At 46.4% G+C, this 24,886-nt stretch overlaps 1 protein-coding gene across 1 annotated transcript in view; it reads left to right on the forward strand.

The window, feature by feature from the left end:
- TRIP11 (thyroid hormone receptor interactor 11) overlaps positions 1 to 24,886 on the forward strand; it is a 124,735-nt gene that overhangs the window by 78,345 nt on the left and 21,504 nt on the right. Inside the window, exons 16-17 of the mRNA XM_077466751.1 lie at positions 17,461 to 17,542; positions 21,982 to 22,096. Coding sequence (XP_077322877.1) covers positions 17,461 to 17,542; positions 21,982 to 22,096 — 197 coding nt within the window. The remainder of the gene's footprint in view (positions 1 to 17,460; positions 17,543 to 21,981; positions 22,097 to 24,886) is intronic.

Here is a 24,886-nt window from a genome sequence, read left to right on the forward strand (position 1 = left end):
TCTAGTACTGACAATTTTTTTTTGTTTGTACAAAAAAAATTCAATTTTTTTTATTTATTTTTTATTCTTTTACACTTTTTGAACTCAAAATTCAATAAATATATCTTAAAAAAGAGGAACTGGCATGTTAACGAGGGAAAAGAGGAAGCAGGCAAGGTAAAATTCAGTTTTTAAGCCAATTGTTTTCATTCAGTTTGGGTGGAGTATGGAAGAAATAAGATAGTATTGGGGTTTATATTGCGGTCTTTGTCCGGGAGATTCTCTGTCCTACTGGGAATGGTGCAGGATGCTTATGAATGGTGAAGATATTAAGAGCTATTGTTAGCAAATTGATGTGTTTGGTACAATAAAGGCCATTGCTTTGAAACTATTGATGCTATTAAAGAAATAATTGAATAGGTAAACCGAACATTTCACATTCCTGATATGTGGCTGCTGTACCATGTACTGTATGAGAACACATCCTGTTCTTTGTATTGCTTGCTTTGTGTGAAATACCTGGTGAACCTGCCAGTGCGTCTGCTTTTCTTTTGCGAACTGAGCATGCTAGGCGCATCCTTCACAGCATGGTCAGTTTTCTGGCTGGGAGCATAGTCTACCTGTCCTACAATGGCCTCCAAGATTTGTGCTGACACACCCCCCTGCACAGCTCTTCACTGGGAAGATCAGTGTGTTGCTGTTTCTCTGCCTCTTGCTGATATGCTGGATCTAGTGGTGGCTCGGGTAAGTATGGGGGGGGGGGGGGGCGATACAGGTACTGAAACATTTTTTTACCATAATGCATTAAATGCATTAAGGTTAAAAAATGTTTGAGCTTTAAATATAAATGTAATATATTTTATCAAAATTTTGGTGGTTGATCTTTGTCTTGTTACATTATGGCATTGTCTGACTTTGTCCGGGTGTGTTCGCTTTATGAATTGAGCCAATTGCGTCGCACAATGTTTTCAGGACATGCAGCAGATCTGAGCATTGCTTATAAAAATCAGCCACATTTATTTAAACCCAGGGGTCAAGTCCTGGGAAAAAAAGTGTGGGAACTCCCACCCAAGATCCATTCCCCCACCAAAAAAAAAAAAAAGGTACGCTCATATGCATATATACTTTACAGAAAATACAGTACAACATTTATTGTAAAGTGCCAGTTTACAAAAACAAAATAACGTGTCAAACAAAACAATCAACACAATGGGTGATGATCTTTCCCTCGCAGGGAATTTCTACCACAAATACACCCTGTTCCAAATTCTGTTACACAGCCCATTAGAAAATATCCCACAAACAGGAATAAGTATTGGCAGAGTATTGAAGAGTATTGGCAGGGTATTGAAGAGTATTGGCAGGGTATTGAAGAGTATTGGCAGGGTATTGCAGAGTATTGGCAGGGTATTGCAGAGTATTGGCAGGGTATTGCAGAGTATTGGCAGGGTATTGCAGAGTATTGGCAGGGTATTGCAGAGTATTGGCAGGGTATTGCAGAGTATTGGCAGGGTATTGCAGAGTATTGGCAGGGTATTGCAGAGTATTGGCAGGGTATTGCAGAGTATTGGCAGGGTATGTATTGAAGAGTATTGGCAGGGTATGTATTGAAGAGTATTGGCAGAGTATTGGCAGAGTATTGGCAGAGTATTGGCAGAGTATTGGCAGAGTATTGGCAGAGTATTGGCAGAGTATTGGCAGAGTATTGGCAGAGTATTGGCAGAGTATTGCAGAGTATTGGCAGAGTATTGGCAGGGTATGTATTGGCAGAGTATTGATAGGGTATTGCAGAGTATTGATAGGGTATTGCAGAGTATTCGCAGAGTATTGGCAGGGTATTGCAGAGTATTGATAGGGTATTGCAGAGTATTGATAGGGTATTGCAGAGTATTGGCAGGGTATTGCAGAGTATTGGCAGGGTATTGCAGAGTATTGGCAGGGTATTGCAGAGTATTGGCAGGGTATTGCAGAGTATTGGCAGGGTATGTATTGAAGAGTATTGGCAGGGTATGTATTGAAGAGTATTGGCAGAGTATTGGCAGAGTATTGCAGAGTATTGCAGAGTATTGCAGAGTATTGCAGAGTATTGCAGAGTATTGCAGAGTATTGCAGAGTATTGGCAGAGTATTGCAGAGTATTGGCAGAGTATTGGCAGAGTATTGGCAGAGTATTGGCAGAGTATTGGCAGAGTATTGGCAGAGTATTGGCAGAGTATTGGCAGAGTATTGGCAGAGTATTGGCAGAGTATTGGCAGAGTATTGCAGAGTATTGGCAGGGTATTGCAGAGTATTGGCAGGGTATGTATTGGCAGAGTATTGATAGGGTATTGCAGAGTATTGATAGGGTATTGGCAGGGTATTGATAGGGTATTGGCAGGGTATTCGCAGAGTATTGGCAGGGTATTCGCAGAGTATTGGCAGGGTATTGCAGAGTATTGATAGGGTATTGCAGAGTATTGATACTGATAGGGTATTGATGAGTATTGATGAGTATTGGCAGGATATTGCAGAGTATTGGCAGGGTATTGCAGAGTATTGATGAGTATTGGCAGGGTATTGCAGAGTATTGATGAGTATTGGCAGGGTATTGCAGAGTGCAACTTACACACTAGTGACTAACCTGGTAGAGAAGGAGAAGTAAACTGGAAAAGTGCAGCGTGTGGCCCCAGGAGGCCAGGACTGACTGGCACTGGGTAGAGGGGAGCAGGGGGGGGGGGACAGTCCGGAACTCCGGATCCAAGCAGGCGCGCAGCGTGTGTCAGCCTGCCCACTGACTCGCGCCAGTGCGTGCCCACGTGCACGGCCGAAGTCATGTGACCGGTTGCTAAATGCGGAGCGGCCCCTGCCTAGCAACCAGTCACTCGGCGGCTGAGGTGCGGCGGCGAACTACGCGCTGCATAGCCTCAGCCCTCAGGCAGCTAATGGGAACGGCGTTCCCGCTGTGGGAATAGTACGGGAACGCCGTTCCCATGCGTTCCCGCAGGACTCGAGCCCTGTTTAAACCAGTCAGTACTTCCATGTCGTCCCCCCTCCGTATGTCTTTATGCAGCCTCGTCACTGTGATCAGCTCGCTGAGGTTCAGGCATGAAAGGGTTACTTTCTGCTACAGACTTAGGGGGGAAAAAAAATCTTTTGACACCATTCCCAAATACATTCTCAGACACAGCCGCAGCCAGATCGCCTGAACAATCTCTTTATAGGCGCTTTGGCAGCCAGCGTGAAATTCATAGAAAGACCCGGTCTGCCAGGAGTGCTGTAATGAATTGCCATAAATGGTTAACAAATTGATCCCGACCGCACTTCACTTAGCATTTTTTAAAAGGCAGAATTAATTGCCTTCCTTGGAGGCGGTTTTATCCTTCGTGTTAATCTGACAATTACTTGTATGATGCCAAATATGTTGTCTTTGACTCTAAAGATTTTTGCAGCTTTGGGCTAATTTTTATTGTAGTTGCTAATGTTTAAAGTTTTGGTGACCGCTTTGGGCATTAACCTGCCACCACCCTTTTCCGAAGTCACCCACAGTCTGCACATCAAACCCCACTACCACCTCCTCCTTTGATGACCTTCTATGGACCACACATCAGACCCCACCATCACCTCCTCTCCTGATGACCTCTATGGACCACACATCAGACCCCACCATCACCTCCTCTCCTGATGACCTCTATAGACCACACATCAGACCCCACCACCACCTCCTCCCCTTATGACCTGTTGGGTACCTGGGTGGTGAGCCTGACTTGATGGAAGGAGACCTCTCTTACGGCTCTGGTTCAGGTTCCACTGGAGTGAGAACAGTGGTACGAGAGCGCAGCGGAGTAGGAGTGTCTGGCCGGATGCAGCAGCAGATGCAGGCGAAGCGAAGAACCTTCAGATGCAGGGACCACAGGAGCTGGAGGAGCAGGAGATGGCTTGGCAGAGCTGGCAGTGGCGGCAAGGCTGGCAACCTGATGAACCTGGAAGGCTGCAGCGGATTCTGGAAAGCCTCAGAACGGGATATAGGCAAGACAGGTCAGGCAGGCAGGAACCAGCAGACAGGTGGCAGATAGTGCAACGTCAAAAACAGGCAGAGGTTCAGCAGCAGTAATCAGTCCGAGACAGGGTCAGGCAAGCCGGGGTCGGGGCAGGAGAGAGCAGCGTAGTCACAGGAGCCGGGTCAAATAACTGGCAGAAAACAGGGTGCTTCAGGTACTAGCTGCAGACAAACAGCACAGAGCATCTGCAGCTGTACCTTTAAAAAGGGCCACTGGCGACAGTCGCGTTAGCGCGCACGGCGGCGCGCACCCGCGTCGAAGCCCAGGCTGACTAGCGGCGCGAGTGAGCATGCGCGAACGGCGGTCCCCTGACATGACCTCTACAGACCCCCACATCAGACCCCACGATCTTCTCTCGATGACCTCTACAGACCCCATCTCCGTCTCCTCCCCTGATGACCTTTGCAGACCACACAGATCAGACCCCGTCACCACCTCCTCCTCCCCTCCTGATGACCTTTACAGACCCCACATCACCCCACCACCTCCTTCAAAAAAGACACCCGCAGTCCACTCATCACATTTTACCAACCACCATCTTCTGTGGTAACACCCACAGTCCACACATCACAATTCCCCAAACACCACCTTCTATGGTGACGTCCACAATCATAAACCACCACTTTCTTTATTGTACATCATGGACACAGCGCAGCCGTGGGGGGGGGGGGGGGGGCTGGTGTGTGAACTGCAAATGTAAGAAGGGGGTGGTGGTATCTGATGTTTGGACTGAGGGAATTATCAGAGAAAGAGGTGGCAGTGGGGTCTTATGTGCGGTATGCAAGTGTTATGCATAAAGGTGCTGGGGGGGGAAAGCTGATGTGCGACAAGTGTCATCGGGGAAGGAAATAATGGCAGGGCCTGATGTGCACATCTGCAGGTGTCATTACAAGAGGAGGTGGTGGGGCGATCTGTTATGCATATCTCCAGGAAGAAAATAGGGGTGAGCACTGATGTGCAGAACTGAGGGTGTCATCAGAGGAGTTTGTGGCGGAACCTGTTGTGCAGACCTGGATGTGTGATGAGGAATGGAGGTATTTCCGGGGGTCTGTTGTGGGGATCTGCCTGTGTCACCAAGAAAAGTGATGTACAGACTGTGAGTGTCACCAGAGAAGGTGGTGGTTAGTGAGTTGTGATGTGTGGACTGCAGGTGTCACCAGGGAAATTAGGATTTTTTTTTCTACATCATCCCTGTAAAATCCTTTTCTTGGAGTACATCACGGGACACAGAGCAGCCATAATAACTAACTGGATTATATGCCATCTACAGGTGAATGGACGCTGGTAAATCAATCAAACAAGAAGTCCTCCCTTATATAACCCCTCCTACACAGAAAGTACCTCAGTTTTTTTCACCAGTGTCTGTTAGGTGGATGGTCACTGATGTTACATGTGCTCTTGGAGCATACCTTGAAGTCTGGACGGTTCTATTAAGAATCATGGACTTCAATCGGATCCATTTCGAAAAAGCTATTAGCCAAAATGGATGGTACCCGAGCCTCATTGGAAGGAGAGAAGAGGTTTTGCCTGTAATGTAGCCTTATGAACCCTGCGCAATTGAACCCTGTGCAGTGTTTCTTCTGACCAAGGTGCTTTCCAGCAGGGTGCTATACAGGTCCAGGGGAGTGGACCCCAGACTAAGGGAGACCCAGTCTCTGAAGGTCTTTTATGACAAAGCTCGCCATGATGGGTGAAATGTGCTGTTTAAACATGCTGAGTACTTTTTAATTGTGTGAGCTGCTGTTTCTCCTCCAGGCACTAGAAGGTGCAGGTTTGCTCAGTATGGCCTATTTTCCACTCGAGCCCCGCACCCCCCTCTGCCCCGAAATGCAGCCCTCTCCCCCCTGCAGAGGCTGGACTGAAGACGGGCATGGGGCCAAGTGCAGTTAAGCAGGTGCATGCTTGCAAACTAACTAAAACGCACGGTGGCTGAAACACGCAGTTGCTAAAGATGCATGTTTTTACATATTCACATAAATATACATGGTTTTACATGTTTGCACGAAGATACATGGTTGCACAAAGATGTATGGTTACACAGAAATAAATTTTTATTCATGTTTGCATAAATATACATGTTTATACATGATTGCATAAAGATGCATGGTTTCATAAAGATGCATGGTGGCATAAAGATGCATGTTTGCATAGATACATGTTGCGTAATATAAGTTGCATAAACGCATGCTTGCTTATTGTGTAAATGCATGTTTCCAGGGGCATGTATTGCATAAGTGCGTGTTTTCCCTTATTGGCATAGTTGCATAAGCACATGCTTCCATAAACACATGCTTCCATAAACGCATATTGCTTAAACGCATACTGTCATGTTTGCATTTGTACTACATATGCGTATGCTTATTTACATGGAACTGCATACATATGTGCTTATTTACATTAAGCTGTATACATGTGTGGTTATTTTCCTGGGACCGCATATGTGTTTGCCTGGGTTTACATGCATATGTGCTTGGTTGCCTGGGACTACATGCATATGTGCTTGGTTGCCTGGGACTACATGCATATGTGCTTGGTTGCCTGGGACTACATGCATATGGGCTTGGTTGCCTGGGACTACATGCATATGGGCTTGGTTGCCTGGGACTATGTGCATATGTGCTTGTTTGCCTGGGATTACATACATATGTGCTTATTTGCCTTCACCTGCATACATAAATGCATTAATGCCAAGAATACTTGTATACCTGCATTTTTGCATACTTGGGTACCTACGTAACGAGATGCATAAGGGGTTGCATAGCAGTAAACCAACATTGTTTTTAGTCCTGCATCCTTGGAGGACTGTGTATTAGGTGGGCTAATATAGTTGCTACGTCATTTACCTGTTATACCACTTAAAGCGGGAGTCCGCCGGGAGTTCCGCCGTTTTTTTTTTTTTTTTTTTAAAGCCAGCAGCTACAAATACTGCAGCTGCTGACTTTTAAAATAAGGACACTTACCTGCCCAGCGCGCCCGCGATGATCGGCACCCGAAGCCGATCTCTCGATCGTCTCTTGGGTGCTGCTGCCGCCATCTTGGGTATGGGAATCAGGAAGTGGAGCCTTTCGGCTTCGTTTCCCGGTTCCCTACTGCGCATACGCGAGTCGCGCTGCGCAATAAGGATGGTCCCCGCTGTCTCTGGGATCCGTGTGTTTCCCAGCAGGCAGCGGGGGACCTTCGGAAAGGGGCGTAGATTCTGCAGAATCTACGCCGGAAGTGGGTGCAGATACTCATTATTAAAATAAAAACCCTCAATTGGTAGCGGTCCCAAAACCAAATGGGGACATAAGGTCTAGCTTAGAGCTTAAGCCGCTGGACATCCTTCTGTTTCAGATAGGCTCTTTCCATTTAGTGTTGACCTCTGCCAGAGGTAGATTTCAGGGTCCATAGTCATCAATGACGCATATCTTCATGTGCCATTTTTTCCAGGCTCATCAAGGTTTTTTTTTTTTTTTTTTTTTGTGACTCTGCTCTTCAGGCTGGCCACAGCAACGAGGAGTTCACAAAGCTCCCAGCCCAGTACTGGACTTGCTTAAAACGCAGATGTGCCAATCTCTGTATACCTCAATAATCAGTCTGTTCCAGATTTTCCTTTGATTCATTTTTGCAGGAGGAAGTTGTATCTAGGTCAAGGCACGTTCCCTACATACAGTCCTACTCCTGGTCTTTGGTAGAAATCCGTTCTCTCTGTTTGGAACATGAAGTTCCAGGCATTGGATTGCCAGAGGGCTCTGTTCCCGGGGTGTTGTAGAGCTAAGATTGCTATTTGATGGTTCGAATTTTGGAGAAGGGATGGGAAAGATAACCACTGATGCCAGCTTCTGCAGTTGGTTTGAAGGTGGCATCGGGATTTTTGGCCAGTACGCCTTGCTCTGGATGTTGGGACAAACCAGTTGTAGGTGTAATCCGGAAATGCCTCTGCAGGCATATATATCAACCACCAGTAGTCATGCGACTCAGGAAGGTGAACCAGATTCTAAGACAGTACAACAAGTGCTGTTTCTATCACTAGTACATCAGGTATAGAATAATGGCAGGGGGATCTACTAGATTCCAAGTTCCACAACAAGGGGGGAACAGGTTGTGTCTGGGATGAAAGTTCCACCGGCAATAGGTGCAGATGCACTGGTAACACCTTAGGGACCAGTTCTCCCTTATTTGATGCTTTTCCTCTGTTTCAACTTCTCCCATATCTTTTGTGAAGAATCCGGGAGGTGATAACACTGATAATAGTGTTAGCCGAATTAGCCCAGGAGGACTTGGTATGCTGACATAGCGAAGCTTGTTGGAGTCGCTCCTTAAACACTCCCAGTCCAGTGGGACCTAATGGTCTTGAGTCCTGTATCTCAGCACTGTTGAGCACTGGAAGCTGGTTCCAGGGAACCTCAATTACAGGACTTGGAAATATTTTTTTCCTGGGGGAGGTGACATCCATAGGAATATGAGTGGGAATTTTTCTTTTCTTTCTCCAATCAGTAGGAGAAAGGAGATTGCCCTTAAGTACCATTAAGGGTTTGAGTTCATCCCTATCCATGTTTTCCAGAGGCCATTTTTTCTCACTCCTAGAGTCATACTTCATACAGCGCATAGCATAGATAGTTCCACATGTCAGGCCACTCTTGTGTCCTTGGGACTGGGATTCGCTCTTGGCTGTCTTTGCAAAGGCCATTTTTTTAACCAATTGGGAGACTGTTAGTCCCTTATCTCGGAAGATGGCTTCTTTGGTTGCTATCACTTCACTAAATGGAGTGTTAGAGCTGGTGGCTCTTTCATGCAAGGAGCCGTTGTTGGTCGCATATCATAAGGTGATGTTGCGTCCTAATCCATCTCTATTGCCTAGAGTTGGTATTTTCATTTGAATCAGGTCTTGCTTTTTTATTTTTTTCTTCTAATCCACAGTCGGCAGGAGAAAGTTCGCTACCTGCTCTAGAGGTAATTCAGATGCTCAGGGTCTACTTGAATTGTCGGCACAGGTCAGGAATCCTGATTTGTGCAGCCAGAAGATCCCAGGAAGGGAAGGTGGCATCCAGATCGAATGTTTAGCAGTGGATCTGCCATTTTACCAAGGATGCTTATGGTTTAAAGGGCAAAATCCCTTTTTTCTTTCTTGGAAGAGAATTCACTACCAGGTGTGTGGGAGTATCTTGGGCCATCAGCCGTCAGTGTGCAAGACCGCTATTTAGTCTTTAGTTTACACAGCCACTGGGTTTTTACGAAGTGGACATCAAGAACATGGAGGAGACTGCCTTGGTCTCAGCATATTACAAACAGTAATGTCTGAAGATGTCGGCTCAGATGCAGAAGATTGACATTCTGTTTGTATTGCCAGAAGGACCCGAGACGGGACAGGCAGCATCTAAGTCGACTATTTCCCAATGGATTTGTGGTTGTTCAGGCGTATGTTTTAAGGGGTAAGACCCCGCCTTTTCCTGGAAGGACACACTCTACTAGAAGAGTGAGTGCTTCATGGGTAGTTCATCATCAAGAATCGATGGCTTCGATTTTGCAAGGCTGCCACTTGGTCTTTGGTGCATACATTCACTTTCACTAGGTTTTATCAAGTGAATGTTAGGACTCAGGAGGTTGTTGTATTTGAACACAGTGTATTGCAGGCAGCAATATAGATCCTGTTCTGATGATGTTTCTTTGGTCATAATGGGTTCCCTTCCCTCAAAAGCATTGCTTGGGGACATCCCAGTTAGTTATTATGGGTGCTCTGTGTCCCGTGATGTACGATAAAGAAATTAGGATTTTTTTTTCTACAGCTTACTTGTAAAATCCTTTTCTTGGAATACATCACGGGACACAGAGACCCCTCTTGTCTGGGAAGTTTATTGCTTGCTACAAAACTGACCAAGATACAAGGTACTTCCTGTGTAGGAGGGGTTATATAGGGGAAGACTTTTTGTTTGCTTTACAAGTGTCCATTCACCAGTAGGTGGCGTATAACCCAATTATTATGGCTGCTCTGTGTCCCGTGATGTACTCAAAGAAAGGGATTTTACAGGTAAGCTGTAGGGAAAAAAAATCCTCATTTGCCTGTTGACACCTTCAGTCTGCACATCACAACTCACCAACCACCTTATCTGGTGACACCTGCAGTCCACACATCACAACTCACTAACCACCACCTTCTCTGGTGACACTCACAGTCTGCACATCACCTTTCCTGGTGACACAGACAGATCTCCACAACAGACCCCCGGCAATACCTCCATTCCTCATCACACATCCAGGTCTGCGCAACAGACTCCACCACCAACTCCTCTGACGACACCCTCAGTTCTGCACATCAGCGCTCACCACTATCTTCTTCCTGGAGATATGCATATCAGATTGCCCCACCACCTCCTCTTGTGATGGCAGATGTGCACATCAGGCCCTGCCATTATTGGCAGGGCCTGATGACACTTGTAGCATGCACATCAGCTCCCCCCCCAGTACCTTTACTTGTAACACTTGCATACCGCACGTAAGACCTCACTTCAACCTCTTTCTCTAACTCCCTCAGTCCAAACATGAGATACCGCCACCCCCTTCTTACACTTGCAGTTCACACACCAGCCCAAACACCCCCCACTACCTCCACCCCCGATTACATCCACATTCCACACATTAGACATTGCCAATACCTTCTTCCTTGATTCTCTGGGGGGATCAGTCCCTGATACCCATGGACTGATACCCATGGTCTGCATATCACCCCCCCCCCCACTAACTCCTTCCATGATTATACCTGCAGTCTACACATTGGACAAAAAAACCCTGGGAATCCATCTCTCCTTCGCTGAGGAGCTTACATTGGCTAACCGTAAAAAATCGGATCACGTTCAAGACCCTTTGCCTCACCCACAAATGCGTGCATAGAGAAGCTCCGCAATACCTAATGGAGAAAAAAAAATCATTACACACCAAACCGCAGTCTTCGATCAGCCAACAAAAACCTCCTCCTCGTGCCCAAAGCCCGGTATAAATCCAAGGGGGATCGGAGATTCGCTGTCCAAGGGCCTCGGCTATGGAATGCTCTACCAATCAACATCCGCCTGGAAGAAAATCACCTGGCTTTTAGGAAAAAACTCAAGACCTTCCTCTTTTAGCAGATGATCAAAGTTCGCCACAGCGCCTAGAGGCGATTCAGTTCGCATTGTGCGCTATACAAGTATTTCATTCATTCATTCATTCATTCATTGGACCCGGCTACTACCACCTTCCCTGATAACACTTATGGTCAGCACATCAGACCCCCCCTTTGAACCTCCTTCCCTAATTGCACTTCCAGACCACACGTTAGACCCTTACACCACCTTATCCGCCAACACCCGCAGTCCGCACATGTCACCTGGTAGCAGGAGTTTTCTTCGGCTCCCAGCAGCTGAACAGAGCAGCCTGGGAGTGAAAGGAAGGAAAATCAGGGCCAAGGCACATGTTGCTTGGCCCTGTATATGCAAAACATTGGTTCACTTGAAGTTCAGAATAGACACAGCTCTGTATAAGAAAAATGTCTTTATAGAGCAGGGGTCTCCAAACTTTCTAAGGAAAGGGCCAGTTTACTGTCCTTCATTCTTTAGGGGGGCCAGACTGGTTAATGAGATTTGGATAGCCCTGGGTTTCTTTATGGGGAACTGGTGCAGAACTGTCTGGGTGGGCACTGACCGGAGTCACCTGGACTTGTCTAGGTGACTAGTTGTTAATTAGCTTACTTTTGAATATGTGACTGTTGGGTGCTAGCTGTTGAACAGCTTACTGTTAGCTGTTCATTAGATGTACTGATATTACTGTTTAAAGATTGCATTGTTTAGGATAGTGTGATGAAGCTCTTATCGGTTGTGGTATAAATTCTGGGTAAGTTTTCAATAAAGAGTTCTAGTTCACATTTAAGCTAGTGTTGTCTAGTTCTTGGATGCAATGCTCAGCTATAATTCTTGATTCCAGTGGAAGAAGCTGTATCTTTGCGGAGACACACAGGGTGAGTGCCTGGTAGTTTGTCACAATTTACATTGTCTCCTTTGTGTTGACTGTTTATGTGTATCAGCTTATGATATCTGGAAAATGTGACCGTCATGTCGCACCTAATACATGTAGCGTGGTCCCAGGTCCCCTGAGACCTAATGGTGACCTCCAGAGTAAGAGCCGGTTCACACCGGGCGACTCGGATCCGACTTCAAGTCGCCCCAAGTCACCTCAGGTCGCACAACATGCAGAAATCAATGTAAGTGAATGAGAGCCGTCTTAATGCACACTACTGAAGTTGCTCCGACTTCAGAAAAGGTTCCTGTACTACTTCAATCCGACTTGTAGGCGACTGGTACCCATTGATTTCAATGGAGGTCGCCTACAAGTCGGATCTCCGTCTATACGGAGGCGACTCTCAGAGAATTATCAGCTCTCAAAAGGAGTTCCCCCCTGAGAGCTAGGCCTGGGGCAACTTAAAATAGTGTTGTAAGTCTGTCCAAGTCGCGTCCAAGTTGCCTCCGAAAGTCGTGTTGCCCCTGTGTGAACCGAGCCTTAGGGATGGCTGACATCCTTCTGTGTAGAATGGGTTACAAGGCATTAAGGGTGTAATTCAAGATTAAATGATGGGCGCCAGACACTTTTTTGAATGCAAAGAGATTTATTGTCTCTTGAACAGAACTGTGGGAGAGAGGGTTAGGGCCAGGACACCCTTAAGGAGATGCAATAATAATTGTCAGACTTCAAGACTTCTCTAGGACTCCAGCCAGACACCACTTCTGTATAGGTAGGACCGCTGTCTCCTATGGCAACAATCTTGTAGAAGTTACTAACGGTATTTGTATTCAACTATTGGCAATACAAACAGTTCTCGGCTTACTCCAGAGTCACTCACTGTGTATCTTCACTAAATGAGCTCCCAGTCTTTCATTAAATTTCATATCGATTAGCCACTGAATCCCCTGAGCTCTTCCACTTCTTCTAGCACCCAGTATCTTCCTCAAGCATCACCCCCATTTCCCTGCTGGGTCCCTGGCTTGGCACCCACTGATGCTCCTCGAGCGTCACCTCTGCTGTCCTGCTGGGTCCCTGACTTGGCACTTGCTGAAGTTTTCCCACTTCACCGTCCCCGGCTGGGGAGAAGACTGCTCCGGTACTTGCTTCAGCTTACTCACAATGGTTTTCTCTGGTAATAAGGTGGATGGTTCCTTAGTGGGGAGAGCTTCCCCTTCTACCTCCGACCACAGCTGGTTCCCTGGCCAGCTGAACCTCTACAAGCCAGTAGTCCCAACCCTACGCTGCTTCTCCTGCTCATGGATAGACCTCAGGCAGCTGTGAAGACAGGTGTTTCAGGATAGGCCTATGCTTCCAGACTAGCAGCCCAGGGCAGCATAACGCACGTCCACCCAGACAGCCATCCAGATGGCACAGAACCCCGCTCACCTGACTTCACCCCAAATAAATGCGTTCTCCCAGCAGGCCAAGGGTCCAAATAAAATCCCAGCCCATTGGCTGAGACACACCATCCATTGATGTCTGAGCCTGCAAAGCCCCGGTCTAATCTAATGTCACTAGCATAGTGCCACCCAGTGACAGAAGAGAAAGGGTGCAACAAGTTCAGATTTAGAGAGGAGTTAATGGATCTCCTAACAATTGACCAAGGCAACTATCGCCTGGCAACTAAATTTGATAGCAACCCTGCCCAAACATCAGGTTGCTACATACATGTGCACAGGAAGGGCTGCCTGGTGAAGGGTGCCAGTCATATGACACATCATACCTATCTTCGTACAATGGCTGCCCTGTTAGAGCAGCAGGGTTGTCCAGTAGCCAATCAGAATTACTTTTTTTTTTAGCTGCTCATTGTCAACAGACTCCTGAGAGTCGATTGGTTGAGGCAGGTTCCCAATCCGCGATTTGTTTAGCAGGTAAATTATACTAAACAATAGCAGGGATGTGAAATCCCAATTCCCCCCATTTTACCCTTCACCAGAGATTGTTGTTGGCACATTACGGCTCGCCATCATCTTTCCTCCAGTTTTCATAAATCATCCCGCTTGTTTATGATTCGTCTCAGCTGTTTCTCCAGTGGATTGGTGGTGGAATCGGCGTTACCCCTCACATGCCGCCTGGATCCAGACATTGACATATATGGACTTATTGTATATCATTCCTTTTTTTTTTTTCTTTTTTTCTTTTTTGCTCAGAGAACTTCTCACGCCTTGATGCAGAATCCACTGGGGAATATTTAAGGTCATTTAGTAATCAGGCAAACATTCCATTTCTGTCAGGAAAAAAATAAAATCAAGATATAGTATGAAAACAATAGAGAACTCCTGGCCCTGTCTGCAGGAATGAAAATAACTCAGTCTTGGGATTTTCTTCTTGATAAACATGCGAATACGTACAGCCGGCATTGAACTGTCACACTTTTGTGGCTTGGATTACAGTATATGGCACAGATTTTCTTTGCATTCATACATATCTACTTTTTATTGGTGCTTTAACCACTAGAGATCCACGCTATAGCCAAATCACGGCTACAGGGCGGACCTCCTTTGCCGGGACTACGTCTATTGACCTGAGGGGGGCGCGCTCTGTGATCGGCAAGTCTACGAGACTCGCCTGATCACGGATCCGAGCAAGGGGTCAATCCCGACCCCTTACCACGTGATCAGCTGTCAGCCAATGACAGCTGATCATGTGATACAACGGAGCCGGTAATCGGCTATTTTTCCTCCTTGCGCTGACAGCGCGAGGAGAAAAAAAAAAGAGCCGATCACCAGCGGCCGTGATCGTGACATCAGTCCCGATCACGGCCAGCTTACCAGTGCCCACCTGCCCCTGCCAGTGCCACCTCCTGTAATTAAAAAGTGCCCCCCAGCAGTGCCCATAGTGCCACACATCAGTGCCACCCATCAGTGCCACCCATCAGTGCCCACAATCTGCCTCAACAACGGTGCTGCACCCCAGTGCCACATATCCGTGCCCATCAGTGTCATCTACCAGTGCCCATCAGTGCCGCTCAGCAGTGCCACCTATCAGTGGTACCTATTAGTGCCACCCATCCATGCCATCTTATCTGTGCCCATCTTTGCCCATCAGTGCCGCCTTATCTGTGCCTATCGGTGCCACTTTATCTGTGCCTATCGGTGCCACTTTATCTGTGCCTATCGGTGCCACCTTAACTATGCCCATCAGTGCCCACCAGTGCCGACTCATCAGTGCACTTCAATGAAGGAGAAAAATGACCTGTTTGCAAAATGTTATAACAAACTATTAAAGTGGTTGTAAACCCTTACAAACCACTTTGACCTACAGGTAAGCCTAGATTAAGGCTTACCTGTAGGTCCAAGAAATATCTCCTAAACCTATATGGTTTAGGAGATATTTGCCCGAAACGGGCACCGCTGTCTACGGCGCATGCGCCGTAGACAGCGGCGCGCAGGTGCACTGAGCGCGGCATTCTCAGGGACGGAGCTGCCGCGCGTGTCGGCTCCCGTGCGCATGCGCGGGAGTGACCCCCACCGAAAAGATGTATGTGGCAGACTACAGGGGACAGCGGTGACTTTGCTGGCTCCTGTGTCAGGTAAGTGACACCTAATGGGGTAGTATGCAATGCATAGTAATCCATTATGCTTTGCCTTTGCAGGGATTGAAAGAGGAAGTAAACTCACCAGGGTTTACTTCCTCTTTAAACATGATTTTATTTTATTTTATTTTTTTTGCATCTTTTTTTTTGTTTAGCAAAAAATAAAACTCCCAGCTGTAATTAAATACCACCAAAAGAAAGCTCTATTTGTGGGAAAAAAATGATAACAATGTCATTTGGGTACAGTGTTGTATGACCGCGCAATTGTCATTCAAAGTGCATCAGCGCTGAAAGCTGAAAATTGGTCTGGGCAGGAGGGGGGTTTAAGTGCCCAGTAAGCAAGTGGTTAAAATATAAATCTTTTTTTTTTTGTTTTTATTTTATTTTATTCCTGTTTTTATTTTATTTTTATTTTTTCTAGGTTGGGGTTGTCCTAACTTTTTTTTTTTTTTTTTAATGTAAATTCTATATTTCTATGACCCCCATTGGGCAGATTTTTAAAGCCAGCCCATACATGGGTCGAATCTCAGCAGGGACCGACCTAGATTTGATTCATCTATGGGCAGGCTGGTTGTACCCAAGCTGACCCATCAATCAACTTGTGTACATCCAGACGGTCAGATTTATTTTTTGATTTTTTTTTTTTTTTTTTTACAGTTGATTACGATGATTCTGTTCTGCCAGCTGGGATGGTGGAATCAAGTGATTTTCTTTTCTTTTTACCTCTGGAATGGGTGCTTACCCCCTTCCTGACTGGAGCACTTGTTTGGTGTTTCAGCACTGCGTCGCTTTAACTGACAATTGCGCGGTCCTGCGATATTGTACCCAAACAAAATTGACGTCTCCTTATATAGAGCTTTCTTTTGGTGGTATTTGATCACCTCTGCGTTTTTATTTTTTGTGCTATAAACAAAAAGAGTGACAATTTTGGCTTTTTGCTATAATATCCCCCAAAAATATATTAAATTTTTTTTATTTTTTTTATCAGTTTAGGCCGATATGTATTCTTCTACATATTTTTGTTAAAAAATTGCAATAAGCGTATATTGATTGGTTTGCGTAAAAGTTATAGCGCCTACAAAATAGAGGATAGATTTATGGCATTTTTATAAAAAAAAAAATGTATTAGTAATGGTGGAGATCTACAATTTTAATCATGACTGCGACGTTCTATCGGACACTTTTGGCGCTATTTTGGGACCATGTCCTGACCGAAAGTGAAGGGATATTTCTACAGTAGTAGCAGCACACCCTGCAGTAGTACATGACTCCCTCCTAGATCGTAAGCGGGGCCCACTGATTCCTCCTGTATTGAATTGTATTGTAATTGTACTGTCTGCCCTCATGTTGTAAAGCGCTGCACAAACTGTTGGCACTATATAAATTATTTATTATAGTAAATATGACAGAAGCTTTAACCCTATACTTATCTGCCTAATGGTTGGCTCAGCAGGAATTACACTGTTGGGATTTCAGTGCAGAAGAGGCATTGTGTTGTCAGCTAAAACAGGAAGTTAGGAGCTCACTGGATTTCTGACAGATCAGCAGGTTTTTTTTTTCTGCACTTGTAAATGTCTTTGCAAACCAAGATATCGCCTTGTAAAAGTAGCAGTGACATCATCAGTGTGCAGTACATAACCTGTGCAGAAAGCAGAGCTGTAGGAGGGACCCAGCAGGCTCTACCCACAACAAAACTACAGGAAGGGGCGGAGACAAGACCAGTCCCCCTGCACAAGGAGAGAGATCAGCAGTGAGCGGTCTTTATTACAGGAAGTCTCGCACTGGATTACTGCACAGATCCGGAAGAAAATACAAAACACACCTTGAATGTGTATAGCTAAACTGATTTTTTATTTTTTTTGGTACCCCAGTGACTGACTTACAGCTTTTCTGTCTCTTTCAGGAGATCTGAAGCAGGAGATGCTGGATGATGCTCAGAATAAGCTCATGAATCTGATCCATAGCACCGAGGGGAAGGTAGACAAGTAAGTGACTCCCGGCATTGTCAAAGACCTGTACTAATGTTCTACACAGAGACGTGGTCACCTTGCACATTCATGTCTGTATGAATGGATCCCTTTATAGAGGATACAGATCAATCCTTCCTTGTCTTTTAGGGCTTATACACTTGCTTCAAAATGTGGCAGTGTACACGCTTATCTAAAGCACTCTGAATGACAATCGAACCCCTGTCACTACATAAAATGGTCACCTTACAGTCCTGTTAACACGTTTGCTTCACTTGACGCTTTATTTGTGCTTCAAAGCATCTCCAAAGCCTCCATAGAAGTCTGGCAATGATTGCTTTCAGCACCTGCAGCTTTTGAGAGGCTTTTATTCAGTTAGCTTTGCTTTGGAGGTATTGCAGGTATGAGATATCCCAGCATGCACTGGGTAACCAACAAGGGAACTGAAAAGATATTGTCAGCCGTTACTCCCGGTTCATGTGTATATATTTTGGGAGTGTCTGGTGTGCAGCATGCAGCAGCAGGAAGGTGAGCGGGGTCCGGACTGGAGCAGAACAACTAGCAGAGGGCACATGTGGTGGACAACATAGGAATGCTATAGCAGAAGGTGAATGGGACTAAAGATAGGGGACTGAGCGGCAGAGGATCAGCTGGGGGACCAGTGCAGGAGAAACTAGCAATGTCTCACTTTGTGCTAAGTATTGGAACAATGTAGCCTGAGATGAGTGGGGACCAGAGAGACAGGAGGATCAGCAGAGCTGGGGGTTACTACGGAGTGGGAACAGCAGAGCTGGGGGTCACCACAGAGCGGGGATCAGCAGGGCTGGGGGTTACTACGGAGTGGGGATCAGCAGAGCTGGGGGTTACTACGGAGTGGGAACAGCAGAGCTGGGGGTCACCACAGAGCGGGGATCAGCAGGGCTGGGGGTTACTACAGAGTGGGAACAGCAGAGCTGGGGGTTACCACAGAGTGGGGATCAGCATGGCTGGGGGTTACTACGGAGTGGGAACAGCAGAGCTGGGGGTTACCACAGAGCGGGGATCAGCAGGGCTGGGGGTTACTACGGAGTGGGAACAGCAGAGCTGGGGGTTACCACAGAGCGGGGATCAGCATGGCTGGGGGTTACTACGCAGTGGGGGGTCAGCAGAGCTGGGGGTTACTATGCAGTGGGAGATCAGCAGAGCTGGGGATTACTACGCAGTGGGTGATCAGCAGAGCTGGGGGTTACTACACAGTGGGGGGGATCAGCAGAGCTGGGGTTACTATGGAGCGGGGATCAGCAGAGCTGGGGGTTATTACAGAGCGGGGTATCAGTATTTTCTGCCACCACGGCCTGCAGCTTCAGTTTACATCCCGCTGCGCTGCAGACTGCCACTAGAGGGAGCTACTGAGAAAACGGCCTAATGCATAAGTACTCCTATCTCATAACAGCTCCCTCTAGTGGCAGTGCAGCCTTCTGTATCACAGCATGATGTGGAGGTTGCAGGCCATGACTCCAGGAACATACAAATCGGATCAGATAACGTACAGAGCCCAGCTTCGATTTTTATATATATATATTTTTTTTTTTTGCAACCTGCAGAGACCATGGCCTCTTATATGCCTTCAAGGCTCTGTCTTTGGTCTACTGATAATTGCTTCGTACCTCAGAGATCAGGGGCTTCCATCTGAAGAGTTTTGGGCATTCTGTACTGCTACTTTTTTTTTGTTTTTTTCAAAGATTTATAAACTTAAAATAGGCTGCATGTATTCTATGTGATTCATCTCCCCATGAACTGCAGGGTCCCTAATCAGTTTATATTGTGTTACATTTCATACAACTCCAGGGAGGGTTTTTGTTTTTTTGTTGTTTTTTTATAGATGAGCCCTTTAAACCTCCTGCATGGATCTCTTCCTGTCCTCCAGCCTCTCGTATCTTGTTTGTGGTCTTCATTTCCATCCTGGGATCAGAGAAATGTAAAACGTCAAACATGTTGCTAGCCCGGGGCTGCCGGCGATTGATCCCACATGTGTGTTCTCGGCTTGTTGTAAACTGTCTGCAGAACCGAATCTTCCCAGTAAAGGAAAACAATAATTATTATTTCCTGGGGATCGTCTGCTACTCACTGTGTATAATGTGGAGGAGAAAGGCTTCCAGTAGAGATCAGTGAGGGGTTTTTTGGTAGTGTGTTGGGGTTAGTGAAAGTCAGTTGCTCTGGGTTACTGCACATTGATACATGTCTCGAAGATCGGCCGGCTCCCGTTCTCACTATTCCACATAGCTTGTTCCTTCAAGTGTATGTAAAGGCTGAAGATTTTTTACCTCCATGCATTCTATGAATGAAGGTAAAAAAAAACACCTCTGTGCAGCAGCCCCCCTAATACTTACCTGAGCCCCATCTCCATCCAACGAAGACCCTTGACCCTGTATGTCTCCCCTGTGCTCCACTGAATGTGATGCACATTGCACTGCATTACATTCTTTCCTGGCTTTGATCGCCGAAGAAACTTATAACGGGGGCCCGGAAGTGACATCACACGTCACTTCCCGGGTCAGCAACAAGCGGGGGAGAGCAGACGTGTGTCCCCTCTCCTCCCTCCCCTCTACCCAGCTGCACCTGCTATGCCGGTCCTGGGCCTGCTGATGGGCAAGCGGAGCCCATGACACAAAGCAGGGTGTGCAGCGCCAGGGCGCAATTTCTTGTTGCCATGGTGACCAGGCGCCTGGGGTTTATCTAGCCCTGTTATATAGAGTCTACAAACTTTAATATATATATATGTGGAAATCGCTATGTACTGATGGCCTGTCCCATTTCTTGAGGACTGGGCAGCACAGTGGTGTAGAGGTTAGCACTCTCACCTAGCAGTAAGAAGGTCGCTGGTTCAGATCCCAACCATGACACTACCTGCCTGGAGTTTGCATGTTCTCCCTGTGCCTGTGTGGGTTTCCTCCGGGTACTCCAGTTTCCTCCCACAATCCAAAGACATGCAGGTAGGCTAATTGGCTTCGGGATTCTGTCCAAAATTGGCCCTAGTATATGAATGGGGACCTTGGATTCCTTGAGGATAGGGACCGATGTGGGTGTAGCAATGTACAGGGAAAGGGACAATTGTAGACACTCACTCAGGTTGAACTGGATGGACTGGTGTCTTTATTCAACCTTACTAACTATGAAACTATGAAAATGTGAGGACAGTACAAATCTCCCTAAATGAGCCCTTTTTGGAAAGTAGACTGAGGTATGTAGTAAGAGCCATGGCGAGTTTTTTGGGGGGTTTTCTTGTTATGTTTTTTAAGTCGTTTTTTAATCAAAATTTTGGGAAAAATCAAGGAATATAATAAATTATATAATTTCAAGGAATATAATATTATTTAATCAAGGAATATAATAAATTAGACTTGAGATAGATATATATATATATATACATACATACATACATGCATGCATACATACATACATACATACATACATACATACATATATATATATATATATAGAGATCTATGTTTTTTTCTTACTCAACAGTGCAGTGTATCAACAAATAACTGATGTGACAGTGATCAGGGACACTGACTAGTCTCTCTAATATAAATAAACATTGTTCATTCATGAAACCTTGCTTACTACTGTGAGACTGTGATTGGTCACAGCTATAACATGGTATAGGTCTGCTGTGAATGGCCTCTGTACCATGTGATTGTGGCCAATCATAGGGATCACAATAGTACACACAATGGTTTTGAATGAAAGCCATTGTTGATAATGGACATGTGATGTCTGTGATTGGTCACAGCGATCACTTTGTACTAGGGGCGCATACAGAAGCTTGGCGCAATGATCTGTGCTCCGCTGTGTACAGTGGATACCGCAGGTCACGGATTGTGCCACTACGCACCCCAAGGCTGCGCAATTGGGAGGACGTTCTATTGCATCCTCCCAGAATAAGTGTTGCTACTTTTTTTTGTTTATTTTTACTATGGGTCGGCTGGGAGGTGGTTAAAGAGTTCTGTAAACCCTAAAATTTAACTTCCTGTTTTTTTTGGGGGGGGGGGGGGTTTCCCTTTCAGTCTGTTAAATATACCCTTGACAAGCATTTTGTTATCCGTCCAGTAAGTTAAAAAAATTCTGTTAAACCTGACAGAAATTTGACAGAAATCTTTTGAGCTGATTCAGCATTCAGCACAGGCAGAGTGCACAAGAAGTTATTAGTTACATTGTCCTCTATCTGAGGACTACAGAACCCCTCTCTTTTATAGAAAAGAGGAAAGGGGCAGACTCATGTAGTCCTATTTGTTATCCTGATGCCGTACAGTTAGTGTTCATTGTCATCTTAGGACAGGAAGTGTATTGCTGGCAGGATCCCCCAAAAATGCAGCCGCCACATCCAAGGAACTGTCAAGATGCAATATGTTGCATTTGTTTTTGGGTCTAGGGATGCTTCTACTCTATTCTTTATCTATTTTTTTTTCTTTCAGGCTCTTAATGCGGAATCTGTTTGTCGGGCACTTCCACACCCCAAAAAACAAGCGTCACGAGGTCCTGCGTTTAATGGGCAGCATACTCGGACTCCAGAAAAACGAGGTGGATGAGGTGTGTACTGCGTTCCTTGACTTGTAGTGTGTCCATCATTATTGTGCGCACTGTCAGACCATAGCATTGTGCAACTACCACAGGGGGATGTGCTGTAATGAGACCACTGGCTGAATTAGAGCTGACAATCCGCCTTATAACTTGATAGCAACAAAAAACGGTGCATTAAAGCTGATTTCCAGGAATTCAGCTTCTTTGTAAAAAGTGCAGGCATACCAAAATTTGAGTCCAAGTGAGATGCATGACACCTCCTGGACTTATCAGTATTTACATCTGGTTTATGGAGCTCCTGGATGACCGCTATCATTATAATTCCAGGAGCTCCAATACTGGACCTTTTTTGGTTTCAGCTCCTTCAGCAGCAGAGTTGATGCAGCAGCTATGCCCGCTACTCCCATGCCCAGTCCAAGAAGCCTTTGTATGAAGTGAACTAATTCACAAAATACTAAGTCTTCTGTGAATGGGCAGCAGAGAGGAGGGGCAGGCATAAGCTGCTATATTTTTGCGTCTCTCCTCTGAGGCCTACGTGTCTCCTGTAGGAGTGCAATAAACCTGTCAGATATAAATAGAGGTAAGTCCAAGAGGTGCCATGCACCTGGTTGGACTTAAATCTAAATGGAGTAATTCAGTCAAAGTGAAGCCACATTGAGTTAAGTATTGCTGTGCGTACACTATATTTTCTTTCAGTCTTCATAATTAGTCGTCATAATAAGCATTTTACGTTTTCCTCTACGTTATTTTCCCAGTTATCAACTCATTATTGTTTATATTTCTTGTACAGCTAGTACACATGCTGTAATCTGTCTTTTTATATTAGCTCCCTGTAATGCTATACCCAGAAGACTGGGAGGCAGAGAGGCAGCTGAATGAGAGCTATTGTGTTTGCTCTGTAACATTGCAGACATGCTTATAGGAGGGGAATGACAGGTACTACCTCATTTAACCTCTTAAGGCCGGCGCCTCCCAGCCCTTTAAGAGGTTTATAATGCTGGGAGGCGGGGCTTTAGAGCACATAACCGCCGTCATTGGCAGTCACATGATCCAAAAACTCAATCGCAAGCAGCGATCGGGGAGCTTTTGTTTAGGCTCCGGGAGCGTGAGTACTCTCAGCACAGCTTATGCACAGCAATTCACGCAAATGTGTGGGCCCCTTGGCGCCAAGGACCAGGTGCAGAGAGGCCCCATATTTACGTGCTGCCAACCCCAAGGGGTTAAAGGCTACTGCTTTATCATTGCCCAAACTGAAGTTTGGGGAGGAGCTGTAAATGTACTTTCGATTATTTTTTTTTTTTTTTTTTCGCCCCCTTGGATTTTTGGGGGGAGCTCTGCACATAAAGGGTTCCCGGGAGCTACAAGAAAAGTTTGCAGATGTAAGAGGTATATGATGGAGATCCTAAAGTGTTACTAAACCCACAACAGTAAAATCAGTCTGTATATACAGTAAAGCATGCTGGTTATACTCGCTGTGGAACCTAAGGGGTTAATCTTCTGCATTGTATAAAAAGGCTGTTTGATCCTGTCTTCTCTGATCCCCCCCCCCCTTTTTTTACTGTCCCCAATCCATCTCCTAACAGTACAGACTCTTGGGGGCACTCGGCATATGGTCAGTTGGGTGTGTATTGCTAGGAAGTTTTTTTTTTTTTTCCTTGGGAGGGTGCATGTGATCAGCACAGGTCCAATCAGAACTGTACAGACAGAGGGTCAGGGGGTCATGCAGCCTCATGGGACAGTCAGAGGAGAATGAAAACTCTTACGAGCTTTAACCAGACACTGATAAAAGTCACAAGACTGCTATATACTGCTGATGAGAAAAGATACTTAGCAGTTTATATTTACCAAAATAATTGCATTTCCATGTTCTGTGGGAGAGCGGATATAGTGAGTGCGGAGTCCTGGGGAGAGCGGATATAGTGAGTGCGGAGTCGTGGGGAGAGCGGATATAGTGAGTGCGGAGTCGTGGGGAGAGCGGATATAGTGAGTGCGGAGTCGTGGGGAGAGCGGATATAGTGAGTGCGGAGTCCTGGGGAGAGCGGATATAGTGAGTGCGGAGTCGTGGGGAGAGCGGATATAGTGAGTGCGGAGTCCTGGGGAGAGCGGATATAGTGAGTGCGGAGTCGTGGGGAGAGCGGATATAGTGAGTGCGGAGTCGTGGGGAGAGCGTATATAGTGAGTGCGGAGTCGTGGGGAGAGCGGATATAGTGAGTGCGGAGTCGTGGGGAGAGCGGATATAGTGAGTGCGGAGTCGTGGGGAGAGCGGATATAGTGAGTGCGGAGTCGTGGGGAGAGCGGATATAGTGAGTGCGGAGTCGTGGGGAGAGCGGATATAGTGAGTGCGGAGTCGTGGGGAGAGCGGATATAGTGAGTGCGGAGTCGTGGGGAGAGCGGATATAGTGAGTGCGGAGTCGTGGGGAGAGCGGATATAGTGAGTGCGGAGTCGTGGGGAGAGCGGATATAGTGAGTTCGGAGTCGTGGGGAGAGCGGATATAGTGAGTGCGGAGTCGTGGGGAGAGCGGATATAGTGAGTGCGGAGTCGTGGGGAGAGCGGATATAGTGAGTGCGGAGTCGTGGGGAGAGCGGATATAGTGAGTGCGGAGTCGTGGGGAGAGCGGATATAGTGAGTGCGGAGTCGTGGGGAGAGCGGATATAGTGAGTGCGGAGTCGTGGGGAGAGCGGATATAGTGAGTGCGGAGTCGTGGGGAGAGCGGATATAGTGAGTGCGGAGTCGTGGGGAGAGCGGATGGAGTGAGTGCGGAGTCGTGGGGAGAGCGGATGGAGTGAGTGCGGAGTCGT

Source organism: Lithobates pipiens, unplaced genomic scaffold (assembly GCF_037356315.1).
Source record: "Lithobates pipiens isolate NorthernLeopardFrog02 unplaced genomic scaffold, aLitPip1_a1.2 Scaffold_37, whole genome shotgun sequence".
Taxonomy (NCBI): Eukaryota; Metazoa; Chordata; class Amphibia; order Anura; family Ranidae; genus Lithobates; species Lithobates pipiens.